The 16,078-nt window shown below is 47.5% G+C and overlaps 1 protein-coding gene across 1 annotated transcript; it reads left to right on the top strand.

Annotated features, from left to right (window-relative positions):
- Positions 1-1,738: 1,738 nt before the first annotated feature.
- On the top strand, positions 1,739-6,767 carry Krt5 (keratin 5). The gene is made up of 9 exons (XM_038341769.1): positions 1,739-2,284; positions 2,804-3,018; positions 3,753-3,813; positions 3,921-4,016; positions 4,137-4,301; positions 4,671-4,796; positions 5,106-5,326; positions 6,035-6,069; positions 6,463-6,767. Exons 1-9 carry the CDS (start codon positions 1,739-1,741, stop codon positions 6,765-6,767), a joined length of 1,770 nt encoding a protein of 589 aa, XP_038197697.1.
- The last annotated feature ends 9,311 nt before the right edge of the window (positions 6,768-16,078 follow it).

Genomic DNA, 16,078 nt, shown 5'->3' with positions numbered 1-16,078 from the left:
CCAGGCCAGCTTGGCCAGTAAGTGTTGCAGGATCACCTATTAGCAGGCTTCTCAGTCCAGCCCCTGGTGAGCCATCACCATCTCAACAGACCCTCGGCTCTCAAGAATTATTTTCCACAGCCTTGGCTTCCTCCAGGCAGCGTTAGTCCTGGTGTAGAGATTCCTTTGTCTAATTCCTGATCTCTTGAGAACATGGCCTCTCAGCAGTTCTCACTGCTCCCGCTGCTTCAGACAAGCAGGGGCCAAGAGCCCTGCTCTTCTTTGGGAGGGGTCAGAGAGGGGATCCCACTCAAATCCTGAGCCAGAATGACAAGGGCACAGCTTGGGACAGACATTTGCTAGAATCCGAACCCCCTTTCCTTCATATGGAGCTACAGGTGATACCAGCACGCTTTGGCAGGCTACTGTGCCAGCTGCCTGGTCCCACCAACTTGCTCTGTCTAGTCTCTCTGGCAGTCAGTCTGCAGACTTAAAATTCCATTTTCCATGCCTTTGGCCGTGAAGGAAGCTTTGGGCTGAAGGGAGAGGAAACACAGCAGTTCCCTCTGCTTGGAACAGGGTGGTTCCCCGTTATAACAGGCCTGCCGATTCTCAACATGTTCCTGGAGAGATTAGAAACTCCTGCAGGTATGTGTTTGCGGCGGCCTTCAGCCTGTATCAACAGATACAATGACTCACTTCTTCCCTGGTGGAATAACTGAGAACTTGCTGGAACAGAGCTTGGGGGGGTACCAGGGAAGCTAGCAGAGCAGCTCCCCACAAAGAGAGACATGGCTGCCAGTCCAGTATCAAGACTTTTTTTTGTAAAGGATTAAGTGGGGTTTGCTGGTTTTTTAAGTTCCCACATGGGCCTGCGCGGGAGAAAGAACAGCAAGGGCACACACGGAAAGCTGAATTAGGAGGAACTGTGGAGGACGGGTCTGGCCTTAAAGAGAACTCAATGGTGAACAGCCCGGGTGAGAGGGCCTAGGTCCTCTGGCTTTTAAGCTGAGGGCTTGAGGGATCTTTCTGGCCTGAATCTTGCAGGGGAATCTGCCTCGTGGTATCTGGGGTAAATGAACCTCTCTTAAAAAAAGCACAGTGCAGTGAAGGAGTGGACCCCACTTCTCGGGAACATTACCCAAAATGTGAAGCCATAGATTGCCTTGCAAGAGCTCAGGTCTCTGCAGCCCTGGTTACACAGCCAAGTGTTAGAAGAGCAGATAATTGGCAGATGAGAAACCCACTCTGCCCAGCTAATGTCCCTGATCCCCTAAACTAGTAAGGCAGCAGGAACCAGGCTGGGGCAGTGGACAGTCACTAATTCTGTAAGGATCTCTAGGTCAGCAGCCATGGCCGAATGTCCCTTATTTCCTGGCATCCTTCTAGGCTATACACAGCACCCAGATCCTGTGGTGACAAGAGACAGTTGGCAGCACCCCCAACACACTGCCAGGATACCAGCGCTGCAAGGAAGGGTTATTTCTTACTGAGCAGAGGCTGCCGGGAGGAGCATTTCGCCCCACACCGCTGTGCAGGTGTGTTGGGTGAGCTCACAGTTACCCCCCGGGCATGCCCAGCCCACTAATCATTCACAGCTCGACAGCTCTGCTGCCCAGCCCACTTCTAAGGTGGATAAAAAGGGGCCTTGAAGGTCCTAAGTAACAGAGCCACCCACAGCGTCCTGTTGAGCGCCGACCTTGCCAGCACCTCCCCACTCCCAGCGCCCAGTGCTCTTGCTCCTTCAGGGACAACCATCATGTCTCGCCAGTCGAGTGTGTCCTTCCGAAGTGGGGGCAGCCGCTCTTTCAGCGCCGCCTCTGCCATCACCCCGTCTGTCTCTCGTACCAGCTTCAGCTCGGTGTCCCGCAGTGGTGGTGGTGGTGGTGGCAGGGTCAGCCTTGGGGGTGCTTATGGAGCAGGTGGCTATGGCAGCCGGAGCCTGTACAATGTGGGGGGCTCCAAAAGGATATCATTCAGCTCTGGCGGTGGCAGCTTCAGGAACCGATTTGGTGCTGGTGCTGGAGGAGGCTTCGGCTTTGGAGGAGGAGCCGGCAGTGGATTTGGCTTTGGTGGTGGAGCTGGTAGTGGCTTTGGCTTCGGTGGTGGAGCTGGCTTTGGTGGTGGCTACGGGGGCGCTGGTTTCCCCGTGTGCCCCCCTGGAGGCATCCAAGAGGTCACAGTTAACCAGAACCTCCTCACCCCTCTGAACCTGCAAATCGACCCTACCATCCAGCGGGTGAGGACTGAGGAGCGCGAGCAGATCAAGACCCTCAACAACAAGTTTGCCTCCTTCATCGACAAGGTGAGACGTGGTTCTGCCCAGGCCAGATAAGCAGGAGTAGAATCCAGAGTGAATGCCAAAGACAGCAGTGGAGGGAAGATGCTCTAGGCTTTGCTTAGTCACTGCCATTGTCTCTAGGTGACTCTGTCCTGACATTGTCCCCTCTGCAGTTAGATAGCTGCTGGGAATCACGGTCAGAGTTCCTCTCCTCCAGAAGGTACCCCATCAGGGTGTCTGATTCCGGTGCACTGAGATGAGCTCAGCCCTCTGATAACCAGATTGCATAGAGGCTGAGGTGTCTCTAGGGCAGGCAGTCTGGGAGCCTTTTCAGCCCCCGTGAATTGGACCACACTCCAGCCAGTCACTACTGGGCTCTCTTTGCCCTGCATGAGGGAGCCACCTTCCCTAGAGGGAGGATATTGAGAAGGTCCATGCCGACTGTCCCTGACAGGTCACAGGCCAGGCACTGTTACAAGTGGCACACTGGTAGAAATGTCACAGACGCTAAAACTTCTCCCTCTCACACTCGGCCCCCTCCAGGTGCGCTTCCTGGAACAGCAGAACAAGGTCCTGGACACCAAGTGGGCCCTGCTGCAGGAGCAGGGCACCAAGACCGTGAGGCAGAACCTGGAGCCTTTGTTTGAGCAGTACATCAGCAACCTCAGGAGGCAGCTGGATGGAGTGCTGGGAGAGCGGGGCCGCCTGGACGCAGAGCTGAGGAACATGCAGGATCTGGTGGAGGACTTCAAGAACAAGTGAGTTGCAGCGTGATGGAAAGAGAGGCCCGGGTCTCCCTTGCACCAGATCTGCTCTGTAGCTTGGCTGAGGTGTCTGTCTTTCCCACGGATGAGGAGCATGCACACTACATCACTAAGACGAAGCTCCAAGCCTCTGCTAGAAAGTTCCAGTCCCAGGCTTGGCTCCGCTGCAGAGCACTTACCCATCTGCCTGGGTAGCAGTGTGTGCCCCTAGCACCACCCGGTGAACTGGCCTTCCTGGAACCTTCCCTCTTTGGGGATCTCCTCCTAGTGCCCTCAAAACACAAAGCATAGCCCTTGATAGTTTGCGTTTAAAGAGGAACTGATGACAGAACCCAGCTAGGTGGCTCCAAGAATAATTCCCCTAGCCCCACCATTCGGCTCCTGCTTCCGTGGGCTGCTAGTGTTTTATTTCTTTGTGTGCTCCTGGTGGTGTTGGAGAGTGAACTCACTTGCACGCTAAGCATGCGCTCTGTCACTGAACTACACCCCCACTCCTGACAGGATCATTGCTGAACCAAGTGAACAGTAGTGATGCCAGATGAGTATTTGGTAGGTAGGCGGCACCTCACAGGGTAAGGACTTGCCCAGGCCTCATGGTGGCCCACTTGTCTGTCCATGAGATGTGAACAGACTCCTTCCAGTGTGGAAGCATGTTCACATGACTGCACAGAGACCCTTTACCTGGCCCTGACCATCCCACCAATGCTTCTTGTCCCTTTTTCCTTCAGGTATGAAGATGAGATCAATAAGCGTACCACTGCTGAGAATGAATTTGTCATGCTGAAGAAGGTACGTGTGGTGAAGAGAACCCATAGCCCTGGGCTGTGCTCTCCTGGGGGTGGAGCCATTTAAGGCAGGTGTGGGTTGTTTGATGGCCACCACCGCTATTTCCTTAGGATGTGGATGCTGCCTACATGAACAAGGTGGAACTAGAGGCCAAGGTCGATGCCCTGATGGACGAGATCAACTTCATGAAGATGTTCTTTGATGCGGTAAGCAATTAGCCTAAATTTCTCCTGTGGGTGTTTTATTATGATACAATAAATGGGAGATTTCAATGAAACTCACATTAAATAACAGGATCAGATGACTGACTTCAAGTGTCCCTCTAGGAGCTGTCCCAGATGCAGACACATGTCTCAGACACGTCCGTGGTGCTGTCCATGGACAACAACCGCAGCCTGGACCTGGACAGCATCATCGCCGAAGTCAAGGCCCAGTATGAGGACATCGCCAACCGCAGCCGAACAGAGGCTGAGTCCTGGTACCAGACCAAGGTGGGTGCCTGGGTGAATATCGAGGCTGTGACTGTCTAGAGGTATTGTTTAGGATTCCAGGTCCTAGCAGTGCTAAAGACAGGACTCCCAGGACTGCTGAGGACACTGGGAGTAAACTGCAGGGGAGCCAGTTATCTGTTTTCCACAAAACCCAGGAACTTGGGCGGAGTTTCATGGCAGTACCTTTAGGAGAACCAAGACTCTTAAGAAGTTACTTAAGATTAGCTCTGTCTTGCAAAGGCCCAAACCAGTCCCAGACCCCAGAGGACTCCACCACTTACCTCTCTCGACAGTTCCTGCCGGCGAACTTGGGGGAAGTATATTTCACCCTGTGTTAACTGTATTTCCCTTCTCTTTTGGTGACATTAGTATGAGGAGCTGCAACAGACAGCTGGTCGGCATGGCGATGACCTGAGAAACACCAAGCATGAGATCTCGGAGATGAACCGGATGATCCAGAGGCTGAGATCTGAGATCGATAATGTCAAGAAGCAGGTAAGGAGAAATTAAAAGAGGACAAAGGGTGTCCTGGACTTACGAAGGAAGACATCTTTTGTTTTGCATTTGACACACGTACACAAACACACACTTATGCATGCATACACACACACATGCGTGCACGCATGTGTACACCTAAGCTGGAACAATTCACAATGCTGCCATATTTCACCACTTGTAATATCCAGGATGTGCTAGTTCTTTCTAGAGCTCCAGGTTTGGTATATCTGACTTAGACTATCAGAAACGGACAGTTATGACAGTTCAGCCACCAAAGTGTCCCCACTGCTCCTTTTATCTCCACAGTGTGCAAACCTTCAGAATGCCATTGCTGATGCAGAGCAGCGTGGAGAGCTGGCGCTCAAAGATGCCAGGAACAAGTTGACTGAGCTGGAGGAGGCCCTGCAGAAGGCCAAGCAGGACATGGCCCGCCTGCTGCGCGAGTACCAGGAGCTCATGAACACCAAGCTGGCCCTGGACGTGGAGATCGCCACCTACAGGAAGCTGCTGGAGGGCGAGGAGTGCAGGTGGGCAGACAGCGTGCGCCTTAGATGGGAAAGGAGAGCGTGATGGAGGGTGGTGGATGCACAAACAACGACCGAACACCCACCCCCCCGTTTCAGTCTGCCATGGGTGGACCACGGGCTTTGACTGACTCCCCACTCCATCCTCGGGGGCTCTGTCCTCCACAATTGGCTAAGTACCCCAGCAGATGTATCCTGCACGGTGTCTTCCTTCTGCTCTGCTCATTCTCCTTTCTAGACCTCGGTGTCCCTGCCACAGTCCTTGTCATCTTTAGTCCTCCTCCACCACTGGGATGCCCACTACCCCACGACTACCCCAGCTGACTGAAGCTCATTTCCTCTGGGTTCTCAAACTACTGTGTGTTCTTCATTTTTTCTGGCACAGGCATTGCTAACTGTGAGTTTCCTTCTGGCTCGAGGTCCCCTGCGGAACGCGGGGTGCTATGGCAAAGCCTGCTTTTTCTCATTGCCACATCACCATCGCCCCTGCTTACACACACTTTCTGTGAACTGGGTGGAGGACGTGAGATTAGAATCTTCCTTTGACAGCCTGGCTCTGGGCCACATCCTCTTCTCCGTCCAAATCCTTCCAGAAAGCATGATCTTTTCTAACTTACAGGAATTTAGAGATATGCAGGGGCCTGGCTTTGGGGTGACCCTAACCATGACAATGACAGCCTTGATGTCTTACCCCAACTTTTTGTCTTTCAGGCTGAGTGGAGAAGGAGTTGGACCAGTCAACATCTGTAAGTAACTTAGATCAACTCCAAAGCCCGCTGTTTCTAGATACCAGACATTCCCCCATGCCAATAAATGATTACCAGACAGTGAGCAGCAGGTGGTGGGGGACAGCAAGGCAGGGACATGAGGTGACGCAGCTCCACCTGACCTCCTATAAGATTCATACATGTTGAGCTTTGTTCTTAATACTTGCCTCTACCAAGTACCCGGCCCTATGCCTTGTCTCTTGCTTCATCATTTTTCTGTCAAGGACCCCAAATGAATAATTTAGTTCTCCTGCTCATTCTGTTACTTTGTAAAAAGGTCAGGTATACACTCTACTCAGGCAGGATCAAACATGTTAGCTGTGTGGAATAAATCTGAGAGACCCTTCTCACCCATTCCTCTTTTCTCCACAGCTGTTGTCACAAACAGTGTCTCTTCTGGCTATGGAGGAAACAGCCTGGGCTTTGGCGGTGGCAGCGGTTTTGGCATTGGCACCGGCTTTGGCGGTGGCCTTGGCAGCAGCCTGGGAGGAGGTGGCGGAGGTTACTACTCCAGTAGCAGCGGGAGCGCTGGTTTAGGTGGTGGGCTGAGTGTCGGGGGCTCTGGCTTCAGTGCAAGCAGTGGCCGGGGCATGGGCTTTGGCAGCGGTGGGGGCAGCAGCTCCAGTGTCAAATTTGTCTCCACCACCTCCTCCTCCCGGAGGAGCTTCAAGAGCTAAGAAGAGCTGCTGCAAGCCCCTGGCCCTCATGGGCAGCCCCAGGCCCACGGAGATTGCTTCCTCTAGGCAGTCACCCAGGCCTACTCTTTCTGGAGAGTAGTCTAGACCAAGCCTACTGCAAAACCACATGGTTTTGGTTCCTGGGAGGCAATGATTCCCAACCTCTGGCCTCCCATGCCACAGTTCTACATTGTGCTGCAAGTCAGTTTTTAGGTACCTATAGCTGGTCTTCGATGACACAGATATCCAAAGTTTTCCAGAATGGCAGCCATCAAAACAGAATTCTTACCCTGAAATCCACCTTACTTCTTGTTCTAACTTTCTCCAGAGTGTGTTCAATAAAATGCTTTTATAATATAAGCCTCCAAGTAGAATGGTTTTCTCCAGGTCTATGATCACCTAAGACCCCTCAAGGTGGGTCCTGTCCAGGTGTGCTTGGTTTCTTTGTTGATTTCCAGGGAGGACTCTGAAAGGGGGAGTGGCACCATGGGTGGTCCACAGGTCCCGGGAGGCACGCAGGGAGGCAGTCTCTGCAAGGCACAAAGGGGAGTGTCCAGAGTCATACCAGGGTAGATTTAGCGCCCTGTGTTAAAGTGGGGGGCTACTTAGGACAGTCTGATTGGTAAGGAACAGCTAGATGGGCAAATGGGTTCAACTGAGGTTGGTAAATAAAGACTCTATTGGCACAGAATTCCAAAAGGCCTGAAAGATGCTGGGATTTTCTAACATCATGGGTACCAAGAGAGTCAACAGGCATTTCGTGTCAGTGTCAGGGATGTAGTACTTCACAGTTCACCAGGTAACACTGGTGATTTACCTGAGATGCCAGGGCCTCTGCGTGTGGCGCTGGCATTCCCTCTTAGGTGAGCTCCCTTGCACTCATGAACAAGTGAATGTCTAAAATAAATCCCATTTAAGGATGCCTGGGAAGCCGTGCAGTGAGCCTTCAGAGGTGAAGGCTGTTAAAGTAGACCCTGGATAGAGTGCTGTGAGCCAAAGTCATGAGGGGTGTGGGCTGGTGAGTCGGTGCTTCCAGCAGTGTTTGTTGTAGGCACTTTATTGTTGTGACCTTAAGGCTGTGGAACTCTATTGTGCAGAACAATCCGTTCTTTCCAAGTATGAACAGAGGCCCAGCTATGTCGTTGGGAGTGGGTGGAACATCTCTCTTCCCTAGGTAGATCCCATGAAGAAAACCATCCAAGTGTCTGCCTCAATAACACTGATGCAGCTATTTTGACTTGGAAAGTAACACCCACGAAGTCCATTCCTTCAAAAAGGTTTGTAGGTGTCAAAGACTTAATCAATTGACTCAAATTTAAGTATTTTAAGAGTCAACATGCTTGTGGGACATTTAGGAATCAATAGGTCTGATGCATTAGAAGAGGGGATCTTGTTCTCCTTTGAATCCAGTCACTACAATCCCCACAGCTGCAGGAGCACCCTGCTTATGTCTAGTAGGACCACCATGTAGAAGTGTCATTGAACTCCAGCATGGACAAAAGCCATGAAGTTTTGTCATCTACAGCATTTCAGTAGCTGTGACTACAATTCCTGGCTTGTATGGTCAGGGCCCAAAGTCAACCAGCACAGCTTTTGATCAGTTTTGCTGTACAAATTCTTTCAGAGTATCTGAGATTTCTACTTATATCAAATTGTGGAATACTGTTTCATTATTCTGCTTCCCCCAATTTCAAATCCTCTCCCTCCCCTCTCCCCTGTTTGTTGATGCACTATGGCAAGGCTGGAGACTCGGGTCAATACATGTCTTTCTCTGGAGAGTCCCGTATCATCATTATCGGGGTGGAGCTGCTCCCCAGAGGCCTGGGAAGGATCACTAGCAGTCAATGAATGTGATCGGGCCTGTTGGCGCGTGGCATCAGCATGCCACACGGTGACTCTCTTCCTCCATGCAATGGGACCATTTACTGCAGTGTTTATCAGTATTCCTTGCACAGTCCATAAAAAGAGGGCTGTGTGAGCCTGAGACATAAAAGGTACACCCCACTGAGCTTAACATCAGTCCTGGTTTACAGTAGAACTGGCAAACAGAACTTAACATGGGGCATGTAGAGAGCCCTGGACTGAGACACGGCATCCAAGGGTATTTTAATGAGAGACCCAACCCTACACTCCTCCTAAGTGACAATTAACTGTGACTTCTGATTCAGACCAATGAAATCTAGAAAGTGGAGCTTACAGAGGTAACCCGAAGCAACGGAGATCTGTGCTACACACAGCAGTGCTAATAAAGTTGGCCCAGGCTGCATAGCAGTTTGAAGTACATGCTGTAAACTAGATGACAAACCAGAGCAAGAGACAGATGATTCTGCGGTGGTGAAGTTGGGGGAATGACAGTCACTGCCCCCATTCCAAAGACTGTCCCAAGCCCCAGTTTCTAATGACCTTTCAACTGTGAGGGCCTTGTCCACCCATGCACACCTGTAGGTATTTACGCGAAGCTGAACACACGAAAGGCAGCAATCCCTCCTCACTCAACAGAAAATTGAGCCTATGGAGCAAAATGCTGTCTCCCAGAAGGGAGAGACAGACAGACGATGATAGAGATTTTTAATTTGCTGAGGTAGAGAGCGCCACCAGGAGGAAGATCAAAAGGGCACTTGACAGACAGGCAGCTCAGGACCATGAGGCAACTCAGGCTGAGGAAACAGACTTGCTTTAGTGAGTCTTACCTCTAGGGGCTCTACCAAGTCTGTGTACGGAAGGCTGGAAAAAAAATCCCCTCATGCCTCCAGCAGGGGGAGCAGAAAAGAACTGTTTTAGAAACTTTATCAGAGTTTAATTCTTAACTGCTTGCCTCTCTTTGGAGAAGGGATTAAATCACAACTGATTTTGCTGAGGGTCCAGGCAAGCCTAATTGATCTGATAGAAGGGAAACAAGAGAGGCTAAGAAACAGTGTTCTACTGTAATGAAAAGGGGGATGCTCCAGGGCATGTTTACAAATTCTTTGATTAGGGTGCTCTGGAATGAGACCATAATGATAAAACCCAATGAAACTGAAAGGCACACGCACAGAGGAGAGGCCCAGGAGAAAATGGGACTGAAGATAATAAACCTTGCTTGTGAGGATAGGCTGTGTAGGTGTAACCCATGTGAGTGGGAATACTAGAAAACAGGGTTAGAGGAATGGACAGAAGAAACCAAAAACAAACAAACAAATAAAGACAACCCCCCCCAGAGTCAATAATAACAAGCCTTTCATAAAATTAATGTCAGCTACCAAATCACAGACACAGGAACACAATGCACTCACTTCACACTTCAGAACATTAATGATAAAGAGGAAAGCTTTGGGAGAAGCCAGAGAGAAAAAGCAGATGACCTACCAAGAAATAAAGAACAATAATCAGACATGTGGCATCTGCAGAGAACTCCTTCCCCATGGGTCAGGAAGAGAGTGGCTCGAGACAGTCAACACTAAGGAAACAAACCCCATTAACATAGAAATTCTGTATTTTTTTAAACCTTCTCTACAAAAGTGAAAGACAGTCGGGTATGGTGTCTCACATCTGTAAGTCCATCACTAATCAGCCCAATGGAGGAGGGTTGCTAATTTGAAGTCAGCTGGGGCTACACAGCAAGTTCAGAGTGGCTTTGGAAACTTGGTAAGATCCTGTCTCAAAATAGAAGAATCTTTTAAAATGCTGGGAATATGGCTCAGTTGGTGGTCAGTATTTGCCCCTCATATACAAGTCCTGGGCTCCATCCCCAGCACTGGAAAAAAGTGAAAGAGAGAAATAGATTTCCTTAGACAAACAAGATTGGCAGGACGAGCTACCAGCAGGCCTGCCCTGGAAGAAGCATTTCAGAGTTCTTCATTGAGTAGGAGTACTGCAGAGGTCAGAATCAGACCTTCATTAAAGGAAGAATGAACATGGAGAAGGAATAAACAAAGGAAAAGGAAAGCTTTCGTGTTTTTCTTTTTCGTTGATCCAACACAGTCTGCTCAAAATTATAATGGCTACTATGTCTCCAATGTGTTTGTAATGTTTTCATGAAACGACGATGGTCATGATGTACGACAGCCATGAATTAGAAGACAGAAGGACAAGGGGTACAAGGCTGCTACAAAGAACTCGCCATGGTTCTGAACTGAGACTGTGTCCTTTGAAAGTAGTCTTGAAAAAAATGTGCTGGAGCACTCCTGTGCTTCAGCAAGGCCCTTCCAGCCCCTCCCTCAAATAGCTTTATAGATTCAAGGCAATCTCAAACTCGCAGTGGGATGTTATGCTTAGATTGTCAAAGTGCTTTCAAAAGTTTTTACACAGATGTAAAGAGCCTAGAATAGCCCAGCCCAATGTCAAAGAAGAACTGAGGCAGAAGAATGACTCTTACTGCAAATCCACAGTCTTCAAGGCCATGCAGCACGCGAAAGAATTGAAATGGCGGGAAATGACCCACAACGCAGAGCTTCCCACTAGCCCCACAGAAGTCTAACAGCTGGTCCCTGACAAAGACGCAAAGGCACTCCAGTGGTGCAAGAAGTCTTTCTAAACAACAGGGAGTTCTGCAACAACTGTACATTCATTCACAAAACGACAACCTAGGTACCTTTAATTTTCCACAAATTTAACTCAAATTGTTCATAGCACAAAATGTAAAGTGGAAAAGTATAGAATCCCTACAGGTAGCAAAGGAGAGAACCCAGACAACCTTGGGTGATGTGTTGGTAGATATAGTAAAAGAACCATTAAAGAAGTAGCTGGTAAGCTAGTCCTCACTAAAATTTAAACTCTATTCCATAAAGAACAGCACCAAGAAGATGAGTAGTCAAGCTGCAGATTGGAAGAAAAGGGATTCAGACAGTTGCAGAAAGTGTACAAAGATGTCTAAAAGAAACCTCAGTGATAAGAGAAAATGTCGCTTGGATATAAATGTGTTAGTGAGCATAGAAGTCACATCACTCAATTATGCATAATTGATAATGCATAGTCCGATGGCAAATAGCCATAGGTGAGCTGTTCATCACATTATGTCGGAGAAGTGCAAATGGGACATCACCAGGGCTAGGCAAATGGTGCCCAAACCCAGACCCCGGATACCACCCAGTGCTGGCAGTGCTGTGAACAAAAGGAAGTCATGGTTGAAGGCAGTGAGATATAAAATCAACCGGTCACTTTGGGACAGACTTTGGTAGCTTCTGACAAAGTTAAACATACTTGCATCAGAAATATAGCAATCATGGTCACTGGCATTTACACAATGAGCTGAAAGCTGACAATCCAAGAACCTCCACATGGACGTTTAAACCAGCCATATTCCTGAATACCAAACTACCTGCCATCCTGCAGAGGGCTGACAGACAGACTGTGGAATACCAAACTACCTGCCGTCCTGCAGAGGACCGACAGACAGACTGTGGAATACTATCAAGAAATTAATATTATTTTGGATTTAAAAAAGCTATTAATCCATGAAAATGCACAAAGACAACTTAAATGTACATTACTAAATGCAAATAACTGATCTGAAAAGTTTATGGTTGGAAGCATCTAATATCTATCTATCATCTATTTATCTATTATCAATCAATCAATCAATCTTTCTGTCTGTCTATCATCTATCAATCTATCTATCATCACTCAATCAATCAATTTTTCTATCTATCATCTATTTATCTATCATCAATTAATCAATCTTTCTGTCTGCCTATTTATCTACCTACCTACCTACCACCTATCAATCAATCTATCTATCATCTGTCTGTTTATCTATCTATCCTGTATCAATCAGTCTGTCTATCTACCCAGGCTCCAGCAGATCTGTGATCCATAGCCCTAGTACAATCCATGAGCATCCAATGAAAGAAACATACTTGAATTTGAAACCTGAGCCAGTGAAAAAAACACTTTGTACCTAAACCTAGAGGCAGAGAAAAACACCCTGAGTCTGAAACCAGAGCCCCTGGAACACACTTCGCCTCTAGAATCTTAACCTGTTAAAAAAATGGAGCCAAAAAGCTAAAAAGAACCAGAGGAAAAAAACACAGTTTGGCCCTAAAAATCAGAGCCATCCCTTCCACCCCAACCCTCCCCCTGCCCCCCACACATATAAAACCAACCAATCCTTGAGCAGGAAAAACCAACCAGTCTCTGAGTAGGAAAGTAGTAACCTCTAGTCTGGAGGCATGACTCCCCATAGGAGTCTAGAGAAGTATAACCCCAACCCCTAGCCTAGAGATGTACCATGACCTTTTTCTGACCGTAGCCCAGAGTAGGCAGCTGATCCCAAGCCTTGCAGACTTGGAATTCTCCGAGCCTTCCCATCTATAACCCCTCTCCCCACACCTCTTGGGGTCTCTTTTGGTTTGGTTGCTGTTGCTGTTGCTGCTGTTGCTGCCACTGTCATTTCAAACAGAGGGAGGGACCCAAGTTAACTTGCAACAAAGGCTCTTTGCTCTTGTGTTGGATACGGTCTTGTGGTTGTAATTTGGAGATCTGTACTTTGGGCATAACATTATCTATCTATCTATCTATCTATCTATCTATCTATCTATCTATCTATCTATCTATCTATCTTCATCATCATCATCTACCTATCCATTGATCAATCACCTATCTATCAATCAGTCCATCTATCTATTATCTATTTCTCTATCATCTGTCTACCATCTATCTATCTTCTATCATCTATAATCACATTCTAGAAAAAGACTCAGAAAGATAAAGGACCAGAAGCCGACAATGATAGGAAGCAGAAGGGATAGATAAGTGAATCACGGGATTTAGGTTTTAATCATAGGATTTTTCTAGATCAATGAAATTCCATCATTGCATATTCTTCAAGTCTCACAGAGAGACAAGAGCTGGATGACCCTCACATGAACCATGCACTTTAGGGTAACATCGTGTCAGGCAGGTTCATGCTCTGTAACCCCTCATAAACACCTGGCTGGAGGGTGACCACAGTGGGGCACACTGCTTAGTTGTGTTATGAACAAATCCTTGCTTTAAAAAGAGAAGTTTACTTTCGAAAATGGTGCAATAGCTTTTGAAAACTCACATACACCTTCTGTCAGTGCATGAATTCCATTTTAAGGTATCTATTTATGCAAAGTGAATATTTATGTTCCCAGAAATTTTAGTGTGTTCAACTTTCATTTATTCAGTGGAACCCCTAGCTGGAAATATCTCAGGAAATTTTGAACAGGAATTGATGTGGGAAGTCTTTCTGTATATGTGTTGCTTTTATTGGTTAATGGATAAAGAAACTGCTTTGGCCTGTGATGGGGCAAAGTAGACCAGGGTAGAAAAACTAAACTGAATGCTGGGAGAAAGAAGGTGGAGTCAGTGAGAAGCCATGTAGCCACCAGAGGAGAAAGATGCAAACCGCCAGTCGGAACCTTGCTCGTAGGCCACAAGCCTCATAATAAGATATAAAGTAATAGAAATAGATTAAGATGTAAGCGTTAGATAAAAATGCACTTAAGCTATTGGCCAAACAGTATTGCAATTAACACAGATTTCTGTGTGATTATTTCAGGAGTCTGGGTGGCCGGAACAAACAAGCAGTCTCGGGTAACAAGGAATGTATTAACCAAACATGACATATTCAAGTACCACTCAGCTACGAAGCACACTCAAAACACATTGTTGAGTGAAAGAGCCCAGATACACAAACAATGAATCTACTAATATAATAAATTATAAATTCATATATAACATGATATAAATATATACTGTGTGGTTATTTGATGGAAAAAATCAAATGTTTTCTTGGAGCAGTGGAATTCACAAGAATGAGCCCAAAGGAATTTTCTGGAGTAATGTGAATAAATATTCTGTTTTTCTGGTTTATAGGTTATAGAGACACATGATTTTATCAGAATAATTTGAGTTCTACACACTTAAGATCCATGATTTTTTTTGCATGTAATTTATACCTCAGCAAAACATAGTTTTAAAAGAAAGGGAAAATATTTCCCATTTCTTGTTTCCACAGTGGAGATGGTCAGAAAGAAGTATGCTGGAAATAGAATCCAGGTTCACCAGTCCTCGAGAGACTCTAGGGCACAGAGTTTCCTCATCAAAGCGAGTGTTCCTCTTGCCAGCTTAGAACAATCCAGGCTATTTCTTTCCAGTGTCTGAGGGAGGGCAAGGACCAAGGAGGAGGAAGTAGGCTGAGCCCTTAGAGGCTTAAGTTGCAACATAAGTGCCACAGACTTGTGCCAGAGTTATCAATGATCTGTCATTAATCCCAACCTCAGGCTTCAGGTGAGATCATAAGGGCAGAAGGAGCCACTGGATGCCAAGAAACGCCAGCGCTGACAGTAAAGGTGTTGCTGTCTAGGGCATCTGTACTTCAGAAGCCAGGTAACGTGGCTATGAGATTTTCAGGTAGGCTTACTGAAGTTTGTCTCAATGTGGAGAAATTGCTCATCACATTTAAAAGGTCTTGTTTTCCCCAGGTCCCCCAGGAGTCAAGTGTGTTATTATGGTGTGATTCCCTAGCACAACTTCACCTGGTCACTTCCAATATGCAAGCCAGCTGCCTTTTGTATTTCATTGGCAGCTTGTTAGAGTTTCCTGTCTCTCCTACCCACTACCTTTTTGAAAGTCACACAGTCTAGTAAGGTGGATCCAGTAGTGGTGGTGAGGAAACCAGAGCACCAACGAGGCGGGGATTAGAGGGCAGGAAGCACTCCACTTGGAGATTGTCCCGGCCCCTTTGAGCCCTGACTTGGCTCTTTTTCATTTTGGACATATGAAGGAAGCAGAAACTGCTTGGCACCTCTGCTAGGCCCCTGTCCTGCTCATCCAGGCCAGCCCTAACCTGGTCCTGCCACTCAGCTGCCCCTTTCCACCTTCCCAGCCACTCTGGAATCTTCAGCATCTCTTTTTGCCTCAGATCAAGGTAGTGTTCCTCCAACTAGTTTCTCCATTCTGACCAGACAGGCCACAAGCTGTCCCTTATTTGTAAATATGTTTTCAATCCCAAGCCCAGCTCTGCTCTTCTCAGTGCCCTAAACATTCAGTGTAACAAGGGCAAAGTAGATAAAAAGGAACAGAACATTTTCAAAATGTTCCTCCTGTAACAAGGATCTATACAAACAGATACCAAATCAATCGATAAGACAAGCAAGATAGATCTACAATCATACATACATGTGTGTCCCTCGTGGCACAGGGCGATTATCAGTCCTGCAGGTGCATCCCAGAACCCTCTGGCCTCATGGTAGTTTGGGTGGTGGAAATGGAAGTTACAATGTTTCTCTTCTATGTAAAGAAGAGATCGAGGACACATCTCAGTTTCAAATTCCCAGTGGGTAACAGCTCACAGTTGTTACACAGTT

The sequence above is a fragment of the Arvicola amphibius genome, chromosome 9 (genome assembly GCF_903992535.2).
Source record: "Arvicola amphibius chromosome 9, mArvAmp1.2, whole genome shotgun sequence".
Lineage (NCBI taxonomy): Eukaryota > Metazoa > Chordata > Mammalia > Rodentia > Cricetidae > Arvicola > Arvicola amphibius.
The sequence above is the reverse complement of the archived record's forward strand: the minus strand, read 5'-3'. Positions and strand labels throughout refer to the sequence as shown.